This window comes from Octopus sinensis, linkage group LG2, assembly GCF_006345805.1.
Source record: "Octopus sinensis linkage group LG2, ASM634580v1, whole genome shotgun sequence".
In the NCBI taxonomy this organism is placed as follows: Eukaryota; Metazoa; Mollusca; class Cephalopoda; order Octopoda; family Octopodidae; genus Octopus; species Octopus sinensis.
The window spans coordinates 85,117,604-85,138,922 of record NC_042998.1 but is presented as its reverse complement, the minus strand read 5'-3'; the positions used below and the strand labels follow the sequence as shown (position 1 = coordinate 85,138,922).

Genomic DNA, 21,319 nt, shown 5'->3' with positions numbered 1-21,319 from the left:
ACTCAGTTACATATATCAAATATTTGATCTTGCGTTTGCTTACCTAAACTTAATACCTATATATACTTTTATCTTTTACTTGTTTCAGTCATTGGACTGTGGCCATACCGAGGGTTTAGCTGAACAAATCAACCCAGTACTAACTTTTTTTAACCAATAAGTTATGGGAATGTAAATAAACTAACACTGATTGTCAAGCAGTGATGGGAGGAAAACATACATACATGCTTTCACACAGTTTCTATCAAACTCACTCACAAAGCATTGGTCAGCCTGAGACTGTAGTAGAAGACACTTACCACAGTGGGATTGAACCTGAAACCATATGGTTTGCAAGGCAGGTTAACAAAGACAAATAAAGGCATATTAAAATACCAGACAAGATGAATTATTGATTTATTGAAATTATTTTTAAGAGAAAGTAAACAAATGCTTAGTGGCAATTGCAACTGACTTCAAAGGAAAAATGTAAGTAAACTCCATTTGTTTCATCTTAATTCTATAGTGATAAATAAATCTATCCTGGTTAGGATGTCAATTTAAATCATATAATATTCCTAGATAATCTGGCACCTGTTATGAACAGCAAATATGATCCAGCTTTGAAGAATTTAAGTGTTGCACTCAAATACACAATAAAACATAAGTATTGGATTTTAACTTAATACTTATGAGGGGGTAGGTTAATTCCATAATCACCTGGAATGGTGCTTCGACTATACATACAAATAGATATGAAAACAAAAGGTTGCTACCCAATTTATTGGCATGAAATGACTCACTGACACAAATACAGGGTGTCTCTTAAATGTGCTTCTTTATTTACTGATGGTGCCAAAGTTAGACAGGAGATACATTGAGGTAAGAAGTGTAAGTAGCATTCAAAGCAGTGTGGGTCATCTGACCATCAAACATGAAGCAAATCACTCCAGGAGTCAAACCAAAGTGGATCAATAAATACTCTGGCTAAAGCTTCTAAATGAAAATCATTATATCAAGATGCCTCTTTGCCAGAAGAGATGTTGAAAAACTGCAGGTTTTGTTGTTGTTGTTCCTTCTTGAGCCACGCCTGGCTCAAAGGGCCGGTTTCTCGGTTTCCTTGGCGTATAGGTTCCCCACCTGGATAGGATGTCAGTCCATCGCAGGTGAGCTGCAAGAGGAAAGAGTGAGAGAAAGTTGTGGTGAAAGAGTCAGTTCACCATTACCTTCTGCCAGAGCCATGTGGAGCTAAGGTGTTTCGCTCATAAACACACATATCACCTAGTCTGAGATTCGAACCCGCGATCCCTCAACTGTAAGTTTGCCAATCTAACCACTAGGCCATGTGCCTCCAAGCAGGTTTTGTGACTTAATCCGAATGAGGAGACCAATTTTAAAATTTATGAAGAGTAAGTTAAGATTGAATGTCTATGGTTAACTAATAGTCAGTGAAACCAGTAAGCAGGCTCTCACATCAGTGTGTGGGGGCTATTGCACTGTAAAGCTGTTGAGAAGAAGGTCCCAAAATGGTGCACATGCTCTCTTGATGACCCCTGAAGCCTAATGGAGTTTGGTATGTGAGGCTTTCAATTGGCAGCATTTGCACAAACAAGGTGTTTGCAAGTCACCCTTCTGCTCCTCAGAGCTGGATGATCTCAGGACACTTCTACTCAAACTCAGCTGACTCACTTGTGTTTTGTCTTATCATCATTTATATTGAGTTCACTCACAAAGCACCATAAATCTAGTCCATCCTTCTTCCTCAGAATGTTGTCCCTCTTGAAATTTCTTCCTTGCCCATGTTTTTTCCTACAGTGATCAAATTGATAAATTCTTTATGTATTGATATTACATTTCCTTTGAAATGTAGTGGCTGTGTAGTAAGTACCTTGCTTACCAACCACATGGCTCCAGGTTCAGTTCCATTGCATGCTACCTTGGGCAAGTGTCTTCTACTATAGCCTCAGGCTAACCAAAGCCTTGTGAGTGGATTTGGTAGACGGAAACTGAAAGAAGCCTGTCGTATATATATATATATATATATATATATATATATATATATATATATATATATATATATATATATATTTATATATGTGTGTGTCTGTCCCCACACAATCGCTTGACACCTGATGTTTGTGTGTTTACATCCCCGTAACTTAGCAGTTCGGCAAAAGAGTCCAACAGAATAAGTACTAGGCTTACAAAGAATAAGTCCTGTGGTTGATTTGTTCAACTAAAAACAGTGCTCCAGCATAGCTGCAGTCAAATGACTGAAACAAATAAAAGAATAAAAAAATCTTTGGTAACAGATGTGACCAACTCTGAAAAAGGGAGATAATTTGCAAGATCAAAAATTCTCTGTAATTGACATGCAATTAAGGATAAGACAGCTGTGGTCATGTTTCTGCCTCAAGAGGCATCATCAGCACAGCAGTTGTCTTACCTAGATTCCAGTAGACATAAGACTTATACATATACTGAAAGAATGTGTATGCATACATACACTTTGAGTGTGTGTGTGTGTTAGAAATACAGCAGATAATTACACATAAATTCTCTTACAAATAGTTAAATTGAAAAGTGATCCTATTTGAACAAACAAAACTAAAAGAGAACATTAACTATGTTGATTACATTATTCTTAGATAAACTTCAAATGCCATGGGCAGAGCCCACTCCTTCATACCAAACAATACCAAAAAAGATAATAAAAACTTGGCCATGTTGCTGTCACTAATAAATGTGATGATAAAGGTCAGTTCATCATTTTAAGTGCAACTGTAGATAAATATATTTTAAAAATGTTATATTATTTTGTATTTCTGAGTGCATATTATTTGATATGTCTAGTTTAAAGAGAAAGATCAACTCCACTAAGGTTACTCATTTCAGGTATACTACAACTACAGCTAATACTACATAAAGACAGACTTCTGTGGTGATCCAATAGTCCAATACACTACAATAAATTATAATGAACTCACCATTATGTTACTTATATATATATATATATATATATATATATATATATATATATATTAACTTATGTTTTTGTTTTTTGCCAACTTATAACAAAAACAATTTAGCATTAAACTGAAGAATTACTCAATACTTTTTGTAGAGTACATATTTCTTATAGTTTTATAAGAAGTGGAGTAATATTGACTTTGAAGTTATGGCCTGCTAGTCTTTGTCAGATGAAAGCCAGCAGGCCTAAACTTACAAGTTACTATCACCCCTCTTCTTGTAAAAATATTATCTATCTATTTATCTATACATACTTTATTTAAGGTTTAACAAGGCTACCATTGGTTTCATGCTGAGAATTCTCAGCAATTATCATGCCTTTCACATGCAATGTTGGTACTTGCCTCTATTTTAGATGAGAACATACATACATACATACATACATACATACATACATACATACATGCATGCATGCATATGTATGTATGCATACATACATACATGCATGCATGCATATGTATGCATACATACATACATGCATGCATGCATATGTATGTATACATACATACAATTTACATTTTGACCAAATACTACAAGATGCATTAGAATCAAATTTGTAGGGTACAAAATTATGATACAATAGGACTTTAGTGAATGTTTTATATAATTCAGGATTTCAATAAACACAATGAAAACTTATTAAAAATATTGTAGCTTCATATATTGGATTTTCCTTTTCTTTTTTCCTGAGGAAATAGAAATAGTGTATATGTAAATAAAATTAAAGCTGGATGAAAACTTTCTCAAGTGCAGTATTAAGTAGAAAAGCCTGTTGTAAATATTACCACAAAAAGAAAATGTTAAAAGCCAATATAATATATTTAAAAAATAAAAGTGATAGTAACTATAATTTATTTCTGTTCAGTGAGAAGATGATAAATACAACTATTAATGAGGTGAGGAAAAAAGCCAATTTATAGCGAAAGCAGAGTTGAAATTTGTGAAAGCATTGAAGCTAGGTGAAGCTGTGAAAAGCTTAGCTAAGCAAAGAAGCTGAAGAAAAACAAGGGGAATTAAGCAAAGCTTGTGTCTTGTAGAAATAAAGTGAAAAAGAGAAAAAAACAAAAACAAAAAAAAACCTATATTTTTCTAGGGCACTATATCTAGGCAAAGCATTGACAAATGTTACAGGGACAACAACGTGATCAATTGTTATTGATATATCTATGTTCCAGCTTGAGTCATTCTTTATAATACATTGTATGTGCATATGTATACTACATACACATATAAATGTGTGTGTGTATGTATACATACATGTACATGTATTACTGGCAGTTATTCTATAGGAGAATAAAGAACTGGAGAATAGACTCTAGAAAGGCTGTCATTGTTGAATGAGTAATACAAAGTTCCAGTTAATAATATTTTAGCAGTCCTGCAACTCTACTTGACAAACTCTTTAAAGTTTGGGTCAAGTAAGTCAAAATCATTTCAGGCTAATTAGCTTTTACAAGTTCCCCACCACCAGCTTGAAAATCAGCTCTTAGTAATTTGACAATTCTTGGAAAACAACTAAAACTATGATATACAGCTGAAAATATAGATAATTAATGAGATAAAACCTGCTAATAAAAAACGCTGGAAGTATTATTTTGTTGATATGTTGGCATTAATGTAATTTAATCTTTAATCCTTAATAATACATAAACCATTCACAAATAAAGAGAGACAACAACAAAAAATATATAAATAAACCTGTTGTGTAACTAAGTAACAATTATATAAATATAAAGTGTTTGTATAGCTCACCTTCATCATTGGTATTAGAATTCTGGAGATTATTAATTTCTATATTGTTCACCTTGCTTTCTTCAGTATTATTTACTGGATGCAGTGTTGTCTCCTCCGATAAATCTTCTGCATCTAAGTCTGTTGTCATTATTTCTACAGATGGTCCTTTTGCTTTAGCTTCCTCCATCATCCGAATGGTTTCCAATAAAACTTCTGGGTCAGACATATTTCTTTCATTAAGGTTAATTTTATATTGTGGTTCCTTGTTTTCTGTATTTTCAGTTAACTCTGAATGATTAAAACCATCATTGACTGAACTGTCTGGTACTAATTCCTCAACTGTTGCATCCATTACCTTTGTAGTATCCTCTTCTGTTGCTGTTTCATCAGAGCACATTTCAACTGAGAGACCTTGATGGTTTGATTCTACAATACATACCGTTTCACTTTCAGATAACATTGATGAGGTATGATGGATGTCATCATCCAAATGACCTCTTATTTCAGTAATGCTTTCATCAAATTTTGATGTTTTGGAATCTAATGAGACATTGTCATCATTTGGTATTTGCATATAATGTGTGATTTCTTGATCGACACTCTCCTCTAATGCACTCACAATTTCGTCACCATTGTTCAAAATGGTTTCCTCTGAATTTACATCTTTGATTTCAGACATCATCTCAGTTTGGATGACCAGAGTAGATGGTGCTACTTCAGGTTCGCTCTTAATTTCACTCTCTACTTGCTCTATAGTATATCCAATTTCTGTTACTTCAACTACTTCTTGTTTTACTGCATCTTTTATTTCAATCTCATCTTTTCTGCTATCTTGTAATGGAGAGCTAGCATCAAGTGATAAAGAAGAAATTTCACACTCATCATTTTTGGGTTCATGACTTTCAAGATCTTCCAAATTTGCTGAAGCCACTTCGATGTTAGTAAATGTAATGTCAGGATTGGTCTGGGTACTGGCAATGAAATCAGTGTTTGTTGTATGTTCATCTTTGATATTATGACAGTCATCTACATGTACAGCCACTCCAACTGTTGATTCTTCTGTTTTTGATTCTCCTTTATTCTCAAGATTTAAAGCATCATTCTCAGATGACACAACTATTTTATTATCATTTTCTTCTTCAGTTTGATTGACAGGGATGACATTTTGTGAATGTTCTACCAAATCCTCATCTTCTTTGAAGTTCAGGCATACTTCTGTAACTTCAACAGCTGATGTATGAATAATTTCATTTATTCCGTCCCCCTTTTCATTACAATCCTCTTGTGATTCTTTTAAGTCATCTTTCTTTTCATTTAAATCTACTTGTGCTTCTTTTAAATCATCCTGTTTTACATCTTCAGTTTCTTTTAAGATGTCCTGTTTTTCATTTATCATTTCTTTTAAATCATCATGATTTTCTTTTAAGTCATCTTGTTTTTCAATTAAGCCATCCTGCTTTTCAACTGATTCAACTTGTTTTTCAATTGAGTCATCTTGTTTTTCATTGATGTCTCCCTTTATTTCTTTCAAGTCATGTATTTCATCATCTAATTTATCATGTTTCTTGCTCAGGTTACTATCTTCTTGATTCTTATTTGCAAGTGGTAGGTGAGATGTATTATTCAAGGGTTCACTATCATCCTTTGAAATACTGTCAGTGAGATTGTTATCAATGCAGCTACTGGAGCTACGATCTGCTGCAGTTGAATTGTCATCAGATATAACATCTTGTAAATGATTTTCAACATTTTCTGTAAAATAATTGGACTTTTAATAAAACAATCTCAGGTTATAGCTAAAGAAATAAAGTTAACATCTAAATTTGGCACAAGATCACACATAAAAAAAATCAATTTGCTTGATCCAAACACATTACTGGTACTTGTTTTACCAGTCCTTAGGAGAATCAAATGTAAAGCTGACCATGACTATTTGAACTCAAAATATAAAAGAATATTTAAATAAAGTCACAAAACATTCTGTGTGGTACTTAACTGACTGTGCTATTCACCTTTCTATAAATAAGAAAAATAATAATATTGTATACAGAGCTCAGATGCACTACAACTCACTTGAAAAGTAGTTGAAAGTGCATGAACAGTATATAGAATAATGCACAGAAAGAGAACAGTGAATGAGTCATTAAAAAAAGTGAGGGGCGACATCAGATGTACGATTGGCAAATTTCAGGAGTATGGAAGTTTTGAAGGATGTAATGTCTCAACAGCTAACAACTGATATAGGTAATTTATTCTGAGCATGAAAAAATGTTTCTGAAAGTCATGGGTGCTGTGTTGTTTTATGATTTTGTAAGCATGTCCATGAGTGGTAGACATATTGGAATTCAAAAAAGGTGCCCAAGGATGTTCTTGGAAAGATGGTGGATAATCTTGTGCATATCTACCAAGTCAGTTGCCAGACATCAGAGCTTTAATGTAAAGTCTTTTGTTCCCTTATTTCTGTTGAAGTGTATTTGCCATTGTTTCAATTAATTTTGAAAATATTAAAGAATTCATTAAAATAACTGTCATTATTAAATTTATTTAAATTAAGTATTTAGAACATAAATTAGCATAAAATTTTGGAGGAAGATTTTTTTAAGTGAAGGTCACTTAAAAGCAGGGAGTTTGAATCATAGAACTAGGGCTGGTTTCAAAAAGGTTAAGAATGATTTTCAACATCTTAGACATAAAGCTGAAAATTTTGAAAGGAAGTGTGTAGCTGATTATATCAACCCCAATAGCCAACTGATATGGTTTATTCATCTTGCAATGATGAAAGACAAATGAACTATGAACTTACAACATAACTAAATATCAAAAAGTACTTTGGTACCCTCTGACTACTATTCTGAAATATACAATACTTGAATAAGAATTAATTAGTAAATTAAGTTACAAAGTTATTCAATTTTTTTCACTGTATAAGAGAAGTTGAGAACATCAGTTTCGATAAATGGTGACAGTCATGTTTTACAATTTACAACTGTATAAATTGCAAATTGTAAAACATAACTGTCACTACTACTACATGAACCTGAAGATTGCATAGTTTAATGCATGAAAGTACTTGTTCAATCAGAATTGACATTTGATATTCTATCATTTCATTATATTATATTATATTATATTAATATAAGATTGTAAATAAAATGGAAAAATCAGACAAGTTTTGAATTTCTTTGAGTAATATATTCTTCTATACACAATCATACACACCCGTGTGTGTGTATATGTATGTATGTATATATGTATGTATGTATATATGTATGTATGTGTGTGTGTATATATATATATATGACATTTCCCAGACTTTTTCTGTTCCTTAAAATCTCAAGCACAAGGCATTGGTCAATCTGAGATTATAGTAGAAGACACTTGACCAAGATACCATGTTGTAAGATCAAACCTGGAACCAAGTGATTGCTAAATAAACTAATTTAATCACATAGCCATTCTTGTACCTAGATTGCTTAGATTTCACATATGTTTTGTGACTACATTTTAAATTCAAACAATACTTGTGTAAATTTCTAAATGATTCATTTTTACTTTTTCACTATTTTAAACTTTTTTTTGTTTGAGAAAGTTGAACTTGTGTTTAGGATAATTTCAGTTTAATCAGCAATCAAGAAATTTCTTACTTAATTGATATTCTATTTTCAGCTAAATTAACAAGTATTCATGTTATTTTTTCCTGTTAAGTGATGATAAATTGAGTTCTAAATCAAGATCACAATTAGTTTAAGCTCAATTAACCAATGACTTGTGAAATGTAAAACCTTTGCTGTAGTGGAATCATGTATATATATATATGGCTCTACCACCACAAAGATTGTGTGTTTGTGTGTGTGTGTGTGTATGTGTGTGTGTGCATGCGAGTGTGTGTGTATATATATATATATATTTGTATATACAGCTCTACCACCACTAATTTTTTCTTTTGTGTGTGTGTGCATGTATTTGTATATGCATGCATGTATGTATGTATATGCATGTATGTGTGTATGTATGTATATATGTATGTATGTATGTATATATGTATGTATGTATGTGTGTGTGTATATGTATGTATGTGTGTGTATGTGTGTGTATGTATGTATGCATGTATGTATGTATGCATGTATGTATGTATGTATGTATGTATGTAGAGGAACTTGCTTTTGCAAATGCCTCTCATCATGAATAGTTTGGTTTAAGAACAATTTTTCAAACACAAAACATATCAGGTGACAAACAGTGTCTCAAGCAACACAGACGCAAGCCATCAACAACAGTTGGCAACAAGCTGGGAGTATCAATAGGAGAGTGTCAGTTGCTGTCTAGCTTTCACTCAGTGCACATCTCTGCTCAAATTCACCAGGCCTTTTCATGAATTTCCTATGGGAAAAATAGTTTTGGTTTATGAACATTTCAGGCGATGAATGGTCTTGAAGAGCAAATTAAATCTATAAACTGAGGCTCCACTGTATACATGTGTGTATAATATATATATATATGTATGTACATACATATATATATGCATACACTCTTCTTTACAAGAAAATGGCTTAGCTTTTTTTGTATACATACCTTTCATTGTTTTCTTTAGTTAGAATTTAAGAATTCTAAAACACCGATTAAATAAATATCATAAGATTATAATTATTATCATTATTATTTGTACTATTCAGGCATATTCATTAAAAGTACAGGTATGGCTTTGTGGTTAACAAATTCACTTCTCAGTCATGTAGTTTTAGGTTCAGTCTGACTATGTTGCACCTTGGGCAAGTGTCTCTGACTATAGCTCTGGGTTGACCAAAGCCTTGTGAATGGATTTGTTAGACAGAAACTGAAAGTAGTGTGTGTGTGTGTGCGCGCACGCGTGCAAGCGTGTGTGTGTGTGGTGGGCAGTGGTGGTGAAATTAAGATCTATTTTGTTTACATAACAGATGTGTAAAACAAGCAATTACTTAAAGAATCTTCAGCAAGTATTTTTAACAGAAGCTTCAGGCTCATTTCTACCTTGTGAGTGAAATTGAGTTGATGGAAACTATGTTGTAGTCCATATTGCATGTTGTATCTGTTCTTAAGTAAGAGACTTCATTTAGCATACCATAATCTGAGAGAAAGTGTTCATCTGGCATTGGGAAGATTAATAGCTGATAGTTATTTATAGTGTATACAAATCAAGACTTAGCTAAACTGGTCTGTTTAATTCACATAACAATGTTTATACTGACATTATGGATTAGTTCATTCATAAAGTATTAATTAATAAATTCATTGTTTAAAACATCTGCAGTTGTACAATTGGCGAGTCAGATAAAATGTTTTGCTGTACTTCCTTATGTTCTGAGTTCAAATCTTGTCAAGGTCAGCTTTGACTTTCATCCTTTCAGGTTTGATAAAATAAAGTACCATTCAAGTACTGGGATTCATGTAATCAACAAAACCCATTCCCCAAGTTTCTCCCAAAAGGATTATGAAACTTGAACAAAGTTTCTCCTGATACTTTTAAAAGGTATCTAGATGTGTTTTTCTCTAACATATCAGATCAACAATCTGAAAAAAAAAAAGGCTGCAACTAAATTAGAGCAGCATCCATCAATCTGTTGCTACTTACACTGGAAAATTGAACAAAGCACATTAAACCTTTGAATATACATACACAAAGATGGTATAAAAGACATAGAACATTCAACTGTGAAGGCACTACTCCAGTATGACATTGGCCACCTTGGTGACTAAATCAAGCTAATGTGAGTGTATCATGTAATCATAACAGCATACTTGCTCTTACTTATGAAAAAGTAATAGCAAAACTAACTTTACTGATACCTAAAAGTAAAAAGCATGGAATTACCATTACAAAAGGTTGTTGAAGAAAGACAACATATAGTATTAGTAGAGTGAAGATATACACTCAAGTATCAGCATCCTCTACAACTGCTACAAGGAGAAATGAAATACACTAGTATGATGAAACTCCAGTGGCATGGAGTTGATAGACAAGCTAATGAAAAACACAGAAAGACTTATAGCACAGTTCATTAGAAACAGAATTAACTTAGGTCAGATGCAGTTCAGCTTTGTATCAAGAAGAGGCACACTGACACCGTTTTTCTTGTGAGACAATTAAAAGAGAAACACTTAGCTAAGAGTAAGTCACTGTATTTAGCATTCATTGACCTGGAGAAGGCCTTTGACAGGGTCATTTGCTCTGTGGTCAGGTGGTAGTTAAGAAAACTAAGGGAAGATGACTGGCTTGATAGAAATGTATTATAAGCCCTACATAGAGGAACAGCAAAGTGAGAATTAGAAATGAGTTCAGCTTGTAGGTAGGTGTCTCTCAGCGCTCAATTTTTAGTTCCCTCTCATTAATTATGATCCTCCAGGCCATGATATAAGAATATGAGAATGGCTGTGAATAGGAATTCTTATGTGCTGATTTATAAAAGATTTAAAGAAATTCCAGATATATTAGCAAAACCCAAAAGTAAGAGGTCTTGAAGTAAATTTAGCAAAGATTAAAATCTAAGTAAGAAGGAAGACAGGCCATTGCTACCATCAGAGAAATGGCCATGTTCAAGGCACAGAAAAAGGATAGTTATAAATTCCCAGTGTAAAGTATGGATACACAAGAGAAGATTGTGGGATCATAGGGGGCGCTGGTAGAGAAGGTAGACTTCATATATAGCAGATGCACAGAGATAGTTTGCAGGGAGAGTACACATGAAATAAATTCTATAAAATCCTTGGAAGGCCCTCTAGAACTAGTTACTAGCTTTTGTTACAAAGGTAGGTTAATTGGCAAGTGGTGTAGGGTGTTCCAAATACATAGTAACCAGATTAAGAACAAGGTGGAAAAAGTTCAGGGTTACTTCTGCTGATAACAAAGGGCTTCTCTCAGAATAAAGGGCACATTGTATGATGCCTATATATGAAGTGAATTGATGCATGGTAGTAAGGTGTGTACCTTGAGTGCAGAAGATTTGTGGTTATTAGAAACAAATAAAGTGAGCATACTGCACTGGAAGTGTAGTTTTAGTGTGCATGGGTGAAAGAGCATAAATGAGGAATCAAATATAGTGTGAAATTTATAGTGCTACTGACAAGAAAAAAGCTTGTGCAGGTACAGGCACATGATTTTCGTGAAAAATGTCAGTTGTATATCAAAAAGAAAAGTGCAGAACACACAAACTAGATGAAACTCAGAAGAAAGATATTCTTAGAAGACAGGAAAACATTAATGAAAACCAGTCTCAACAAGCCAAATGTAACAAAAGGGATCAAATTGAACCATGACTAGTTGTGCTACCTATGATCCACCCACCTACTAGTGCAAGCATGGTAAAACAGTCATTTTAGAGTGGTTGAGTGATGGTGGTGATCAAGGCTAGGATAATATGATATATCTATGTCAGGTTTCTCATTCATTATTTTCTAATTAAGCCTCTATCTAGTTTCCTGTTCAGTACTCTTTCATCTATTACACTCCTTCTCTCCTAATCTCTGTATCAAGAGTCCAGTCCATATTCAATAGCTTCAACTCTCACTCTTTATCACTCTGCTTCTCTTCCATTACAATAATGTCTGTGCAACAAGACTCACTGGGCTACCTCTGAGCACCAAGTTGCTTCACTGCAGGTCATCACTCTATCATTCTCTCTCTCTCTCTCTCTCTCTCTCTCTCTCTCTCTCTCTCTCTCTCTCTCTCTCTCTCTCTCTCTTTCTCTTTCCTGTATCATTCTTTAATGATATTTCTCTCTCTTACTACTCTCCATTTCTATTGTTATCCACCTACCATCTTTATTGCTATCCCATCATGCCACTCATGTTCAATTTCCTTACCACTCACATGTAGCTGCCTATCACTGTCACTCTTTCATTACTTCCCCTCTTATTGCTCTATACCTCCATTATACTCATACTCTCTTTCTTTTCACCTTTATAGCCACCACATTTTCTAGTTACTTTGTTGATCATATTTGCTTTGAATGAATGAAGACACAATAGAACAGTCTTGCTTGGGGCAAGATAACCTCTGTAGTGCTGCTGCCATAACAAAATGCACCCAGTACACTGTAAAGAGGTTGGTAAGTAAATGATGACAACATATGGTAGAGAGAATTCTTTAGTCTTGCTAAAGAGATGAGAACCTCCCTAGTGCTGGCCCTGTAATAAAATGTGCACAGTTCAATTTATAAAACAGTTGCTGATAAGAAAAGTATCCAACTGTAGTAGCCATGTCAAAAATTGGAGGGCAAAAGTGAGATGTAAACTCACTTTTGCCCTCCAATTACTCCAAATAAGAACTGACTCGGATTTTGATGACCCATTCAACCCATGCCAGCATGGAAAACATGGTATGGTGATGATGAAGGTGTGTGTGTATAAGAGAGGGAGAGGGAGTATGTGTGTGCAGATTTATATATATATATATGTAATCAGATGTTCACATATGTTGTTCAGCTTTTATGAAGTTTAATACTGGAAATTAAAAAAAGCAATTGCATATGGCAAAAATCGAAGGAAAAAAAAAACAATAAAATTAAATGAAAAATTAAAAAGGAAAAATATATAACACATACAACTAAATTCACATAGGAATTATATTTACATTCAATGCGTGGCAGATAGAATATTTTCTTTTTATTATATTTTAATTTGTCTCTGCTTACTATAAAAGCATTTAGCTAGCCTACATATAAAGCATGACAATATTTTAGGATCTAATAAAGGCTCTAAAGACTACACAACATATTAGGCATCATCACACTTGGAGAAACAGTTTAAAACAATATGTTTTAGTGTTATAGTGGGCTTAGGGTCTCCTAGCAGACAAAAAATTGAATCATTGTTTGATGAAATATATGCCATATATTTGAATAATTGAACAGTGGGATGGCATCTCTCCTTATAGCTAAATAATAAATGAACCCATTCTCTCCTGGCAAATAAAAGAAAAAATGCAAAAATGACTGCAGTGACATTGGTAGAATTTGTGCCATCCAGAGTGGTCCCTGAGCCTAGAATCTGCCTACCCCTATGAAAAACACATTATGCTGCCTCCACCAAACAAATGCTAATCAGAGAGAAGCATCTTCTCCAGTTTAGCTCCAAACACTGTGCTGTGGTGCATACAAGTATTTACCTAACCAGCTTCCCATAATTTACAAATATACAGGAACAGAATGGACAGAGAAGTTATAATATACCCAAACTGAAATACTGTACCACATACAATTAATTACATATTTGAACATGTAGAATGTTTCTCAACTAGATGGTGGTATGGTATATTCAAAGCTATGGACCTGGGAATTGAACTTAGTCATTTAGCCAACTACCTACAAGCTTTATGTTTGCTTGATATGAAATTACACAATAATTCATTTTCACCCCTTTGTTACTATATTTTCTGTTGATGTATATTACTTCTGCCTCAATTATTTTTAAAATAATGAGGAATAGTAAAATAAGTGTACTTTATGGAACATAAATTAACATGCAATTTTGATAGATTTAATCTAGATCACTTTTAAAAAGGAAATTTGTATCATAGAACCAGAGGTGGTCTTGGGTGATTGGTATAAAAAAGGTCATCTAAAATTATTGCATTCTACTTTCTCTTTATAACTTGAATTTTTTCTTTGAAGTTATTGTTATACAGTACATATAAAATAGTCTAAATCAATCACTGAGTATAATAAAAAAAAGTAATTTTTTTTATAATTATAAGGAAAATGTATCAATAAAGATTCATTGAAATAGCTGCAATGAGTTTGCTAGAAAAAAGATAATGAAATTTATGGAGATGTAAATGAAGTAAAAGAAAATAGAATATTGCAAAGCTGCTATTAAAGGTTGGTAGATAAATTGGTATCACATTTATAACTGTTGACATACATTTAGGCAAACGTATGTCATGAAATAATGGATAAAAGAAGAAAGGAATAAAACACAAAGGCTTATAAGAGATTTACAAGTGGAATTGTTTTGGAATATGTTGCAATTATGTCTTTTGATGAGGCAAAGGGTACATTTTGGTAGTGTGCTTCTGTATTCTGTAAAGTGTGCCACTTACTATTGTTACTAAACAGGAAAATAGTTACCATTTATGTATTTTTCAAAATAATTATTTCTTATGTAGGAATTTAACATTTTGCATAGTTAGAGTAGAGATAAAATAAGAAATTGAGTCATTTATATATTTTGAAAAAGGAAATAAGGATATAAGTAAAGATATAATAATAGATTCCTGCCAGGAAATTGAAATTAGATCACAAGTTTTGTTCATTGGTAACATACTACTGTACTACAAACATTTGCCAATATTGACTATCATTATTTTGTTTTGGTTTGTTTCTGGTGTATACCACTTCTGATATTTAGTAATTTCCATGTCTCTGTTTTACAGACATATGATTTTAAAATGAAGACAATTGCTTTGAATGAATGAAGGGAAATATATTCAATATACTAAGGCCTTATGGCAACGAGTTGGCAGAATTATTAGCATACTGGGCAAAATGTTTAGCTACATCTCGTCTGTCTTTACATTCTGAGTTCAAATTCCACCGAGGTTAACATTGCTTTACATCCTTTCGGGGTTGATAAAATAAGTACCAGATGAGAACTGGGGTCACTATAACTGACTTATCCCCTCCCCATAACTTGCTGACCTTGTGCCAAAATTTGAAACCAATATTAGTTACCATAAGATGCAAAAGTCACATGTCTTAGATACAGTGGGAAAATGAGAAACTGTGAAGTATACACCTATCTAAAGTAATAAAAATAAATCACTTCCAGCAAGAAATTGAAACCAAATTTCCAGTTTCATTCATTGAGGCCTTCTCATTATACACCAGTATGTACCTATTTATAGATGAAGGAAGTAATTGGGGAAATTTATGATATTATGCCTTTCTCTGTGGCATTGGTACTATAAGTAAAGTAATTTCATCTGGGAATTGAAATCAAAATTATTGCTGTCTTACACCCACAACGTTTATTTTCCCCAAAAAATAATTACTTACAAAGGCATGAAGCTTCAGATTTATGAGAAGTTACTATGTTCTTACATTTTCCCAGAAATTCCATTCTTGGAATAGAACAGGGGATAAGTCAATAACCTGACATGACACCTAGTTTATTCCAAGAATGAAACAGAACAGGTGACATATCAGTTGTTGATAAAAACAATCATATCATAGCACCAGTGACATATTTAGATTTCTGAGACGTGTTATGGTAAGAATAATTTATATGTTCTGAATGTTAATGTATTTAGCATAAATTATTTTTGATCATCTTCAGAACCACCCACATTTCTATATACATAAGTGCAAGCATGCACCTTGGACAAGTGTCTTCAAATATAGCTTTAGGTTGACCAAAACCTTGAGTGGATTTGGTAACCAGAAACTGAAAGAAATCCCTTGTGTGTGTGTATATATATATATATATATATATATATATATATATATATATCATGTAACTGACATGTAAAAAGCACTGTTCAAGTGTTGGGCCTCACAGAGGCAATGACCAAGACCTTTGGCATTGCGTCGTGTTTGAGAAGACCCATCAAGCCAAGTAAAATCACAGTCATGGAAGATAGTGTGTCATGCAAAAGGCACCCATGCCAGTGGCATATACAAGCACCCATTACACTCTCAGAGGGGTTGGCATCCAGCTGTAAAAACCATGCCAAATCAGATTGAGGTCTGGTGCAACCTTCCAGCTTGCCAGCCCTGGTCAAACTGTCCAACCCATGCCAGCATGGACAACGGATGCTAAATGATGATGATGATGATATATGTATATATATATGTATGTGTGTATAAGTGTATATATATATATATATATATACACACACACACATATATATATCTGTATATGTTTATATGTATGTATATATATATATATATATATATATATATATATATATATATATATATATACATATATATATATATATATATATATATAAAATAAATATAGAGAGTGGTCACTATATTGCTCACTCTAGCACCAGTTAATCCAAAAGGTTTCAACCACGAAAATACATGTTTCCCATGAAAGGTTGAATAAATATACTATTAAATTAGTATCTAATTCTCTCACCCTTATTAATTAATTATAATTATGCTGCATTTATTTCTAAATGCTGTATTGTTTTCCGTGAAAGTTTGGCGCGCTGTTGGTTGGGGCATTTGAATTATAACGTCGGATGTAATCATTGAACCACACGCGTATTTATCGTTATGGTAAAATCTGGCGTGTGATTGAGTGGATTTCATCCAGATAGTCTTGGCTGACGAGCTACAAATGGATTTTTTTGTAAGTAATATTACATTTAATTCATTAATAGCGAAACAATTGTCCCAAAATAATCTGTATTTTTGTTATTTTTACTTGCCCTGTCCGTGTGAGCTAACAGTCGTACTGGCTTTCATGGGAAACATGTATTTTCGTGTTGAAACCTTTTGGATTAACTGGTGCTAGAGTGAGCAATATAGTGACCACTCTCTTATATTTATTTTGTAAAAATATTATAATATGTTATAAAATATTATAATAATCCAGGTTTCTCGTAGCACTAGGCCACTTGGTGTTGAATAAATATACTATTAAATTAGTATCTAATTCTCTCACCCTTATTAATTAATTATATATATATATATATATATATGTATATGTGTGTATGATTGCAGGTGTGTATATGTGTGTGCATGTTTGTGTCTCCTTATCTAGACTTTGCTTGATAGCTGTAAGTGAGTGACATTGTCATACAAGTGGTGTTGTTAATGTCTACTCTTCTGCAAAACATGTCTGGTCATGAGGAAATATTTCCTTGTTCGGAAACAGGTGAGGGTTGATGATAGGAGGTCCATCCTGCTGCAGAAAATCTCCCTCAATAAATTCCATCTGACTGACGGAAAAAGGGGTGGGTGTTAGGATAATGATGATGAGGTTGATATATATATTTTCCTACGTTATTTTCAAATTCAGTAGTTTCATTTCTAAAGTAAAGTTTCAACATTCTTGGTCCCTATATTCTGCATACCAAATTGATTCACAATGTTGATTCCCTATGAAGCCAGAATTTTTTTGTGGGAAGACAGAAAATGGGAAGCTGTGATAGTCATGCATTTTCTAGGGTGCTAACAACATGAAATATGTAAAATATGGAGCAATTCCAATTGGGGCTTGAAAGTGGATTAAAAACAAATGAATTGGAAATTCTGTTACATTTTATTAAAATAAATTTGCAACATTTAAAATCTTTACTTGCAACAACAAAAAAATCCAAAAGAATTCCACTTGCTAATGAATACTTTAGTAATTAGTATTTAGGAGTTAATTTCAGAGGAAGAACAGTATTGTGAAACAGAAAGCCTATTTTTGTTAAGAACATCTTACCTCCACATGACGACAATGATATTGTATCATCATCAGGAGCTGGTTGACACTCTTCTAGATGTAATTCTGAAAATAAAATGAAATAAGTTATGGAAGTTAAAATAAAAATATATTATTGAAATAAAATAAATTTAGTCCTTTAGCATTCAGATTACTCCAATAAACATAATGTTTGCTTATTCACATTGTTTTAAATTAATCATGCATGATCTAGCTTTGAGATTTCCATGATGTGAGTGCTTATTTTTAAAATGACATTGAAGGTAGAAGTGAGAGGCCAAATCTGGCTGGTCTGAATATAAAACAGGTAGAGTATTTGGGCAGGATATGGTTCGTTTAAATGCTAAAAGGTTAAACTTAAGAAGAATGTTATTACACCACTTCCTTGTTTTTCCTGTTCTTCTTAACACAAATTCAGTCCCACTAGACTAGATGGGACTGTTATAGGATGTGTAATGTAGTTCAGTACAAGACAGTGTGGTGTTATATCGCAGGTATTGTATAGCAGTGAAATATATAATAGCATGGTTGTAGAATGAAGCCTGGTGTTGTATAGCTGTAGAACATAGTGGGATATCATTAACAATTCAAAAGAGTGGAGTGGAGTATGATCATTTAAATTCACAATGTCATTTATGTGCACAATGTTAATATGAATAAGAAAAAAATCAGAGGGGGAGAGAGAGAGAGCGAAAGAAAGAGAGATAGAACTCCATTCACCAAGGTGCGACAACTCAATGTGCTGAGAAGCCAATGAGGATGAACTCATCATACTTGTGTTTCATTTTGGCTTGGTCTAATTGGCTGGATGCTTCTCAAAATACCAAACCACCTTAGAGAATATACTGAGGGCTTTTTGTTGTGGCACCAGCACTAGAGTTGTAACATTTCCTCCACAAGACTAAAGATCACCATAAACTCACACTTTACAGAGTATATTGGGTGCATTTTTCATAATGCCAGTACTGGTGAGGTGGTAATGTCCTCAAGGACATGGCCAGTCATATATAATATCATATATAATACATATAATATCGTTTTGCCTAGCTCTGAAGTCTATTGTATTTTTTAATACTTTACATCTTTGAAGGGATTTTCCCTGGACAAAAAAAAAAAAACCTCACAATTTCTGGCCTTTAAAAAACCCACATATGTTAAGTGTGTGGTACTCATAATGTTTATGCTGTGGTGTTTCTTCCATTGCATGACCTGAATTGATTCTAGTCATGCAATGCTACTGCGAATCAGCAAATAGTTAATACACTATTTGTATATACTTCAGATTAGACATTTCATTTTCATTTTGGAAGTGACTCAAGAGCATGAGATTTATAGGCATAGGAGTGGCTGTGTGGTAAGTAGCTTGCTTACCAACCACATGGTTCCGGGTTCAGTCCCTTTGCGTGGAAACTTGGGCAAGTGTCTTCTACTATATATTTCTTTATTGCCCACAAGGGGCTAAACATAGAGGGGACAAACAAGGACAGAAAAAGGGATTAAGTCGATTACATTGACCCCAGTGCAAAACTGGTACTTTATTTATTGACCCCAAAGGATGAAAGGCAAAGTCGACCTCGGCGGAATTTGAACTCAGAACGTAACGACAGACGAAATACCGCTAAACACTTCGCCCAGCGTGCTAACATTTCTGCCAGCTCGCTGCTTCTACTATAGCCTTGGGCCGACCAAAGCCTTGTGAGTGGATTTGGTAAACGGAAACTGAAAGAAGCCCGTCATATATACATATATATATATGTGTGTGTGTGTGTGTGTATGTTTGTGTGTCTTTGTTTTTCCCCCCCAACATTGCTTGACAACCGATGCTGGTGTGTTTACGTTCCCATAACTTAGTGGTTCGGCAAAAGAGATCGATAGAATATGTACTAGGCTTACAAAGAATAAGTCCTGAGGTCTATTTGCTTGACTAAAGGCAGTGCTCCAACATGGCCACAGTCAAATGACTGACATAAGCAAAAAAGTAAGCTGTAAATACAGTGAAATACATATCTGCTACTCTCATTATCACTTCTGAGGTAATTCTGTTTCACCTATCTCTGAAGAATATTGTTTTTTCAACATTATGCCTTTAAAGGGATTTTACCCAGACAAAGAAAAAACACAATACAAGTATGTGGTGCTGATAATTTTTACATAATATAACGTGTGTGTGTGTGTGTGTTTTATTTTAATGCCTCTTAGTACCCAAGGGACATCTAGAGTTTATTTAGTATATCAAGGACATTATAAATAACTGCAAAAATATTGTAAATATATTTGTAACAAATGGTTGTGTTAATTTTGAAGACATAAATATACATAATTTTCATAGGTGTAATATAACAGCTCTCCCTCTATTTGCATAATAGATTGCTTCTGTGTCCCCATGCAAATCAAAATCATGTAAATTTTTTTTGGGGGGATATGTTTTTATTGATATTATTAATAGAAATTACAAACAAAATTTAATCAACCATTTATTGAAACTGGAGTAATAGATACAATTATTATGTGTTAACAAATAACCACACTTAATAACGCACACTTTCCCCACAAACACATCAAGATAACTCCTACTGTCCTTGCAGCGTACCCAACTTAGGGATATAACTCCTAACCTAATCCTTTAGCAATTTTTCACTTCACCATCTTTTTCACAGCAGCTGCAAACTGGATGTGTTAAACCACCTTCGACAATAGAGAGCAGTCACCATATTCTCTTCCATATCTGCTAACTCTGATGAGTGTAAGGTTGTATAATCGGATTGTATTCTAATTAGTAAGATCAGCTGAGATGGTTATATAATACTGTAAATTTTGGATAATATACCCACTATTTTGACAGATATATGAATCCATCTCTTCCCTCACTTATGGTCTCTTAGATGACTCATGTATATATGCATGTAGATATAGGCACAGATGTGTGTGGGAAATGAGATTGCTTCCCAACTATATAGTTTTAGGTTCCGTCACATGGCATGGTACCTTGGGAAAGTGTATAGCCCTAGGCCAACCAAAGCCTTGGATTTGGTAGGCAAAGTAACCTGTGTGTAGATATGTGTGCGTGTGTGTCCCCTTGTTTTGACATCTTGTGGCAGTTGTAAATTAGTCTTACTGTCATACAAGCAATATGATTCAGTTTCAATATTCTGCAAATCTT

The 21,319-nt window shown here is 33.5% G+C and overlaps 1 protein-coding gene across 1 annotated transcript in view; it reads right to left on the bottom strand.

Moving 5' to 3' along the window:
• Nucleotides 1–21,319, bottom strand: part of LOC115232228 (uncharacterized protein PF11_0207) — a 171,933-nt gene that overhangs the window by 2,742 nt on the left and 147,872 nt on the right. The window contains exons 5-6 of the mRNA XM_036514907.1: nucleotides 18,160–18,225; nucleotides 4,762–6,495 (exon numbers count right to left, since the gene is read on the bottom strand). Of these exons, the coding sequence (XP_036370800.1) occupies nucleotides 4,762–6,495; nucleotides 18,160–18,225 (1,800 nt within the window). The remainder of the gene's footprint in view (nucleotides 1–4,761; nucleotides 6,496–18,159; nucleotides 18,226–21,319) is intronic.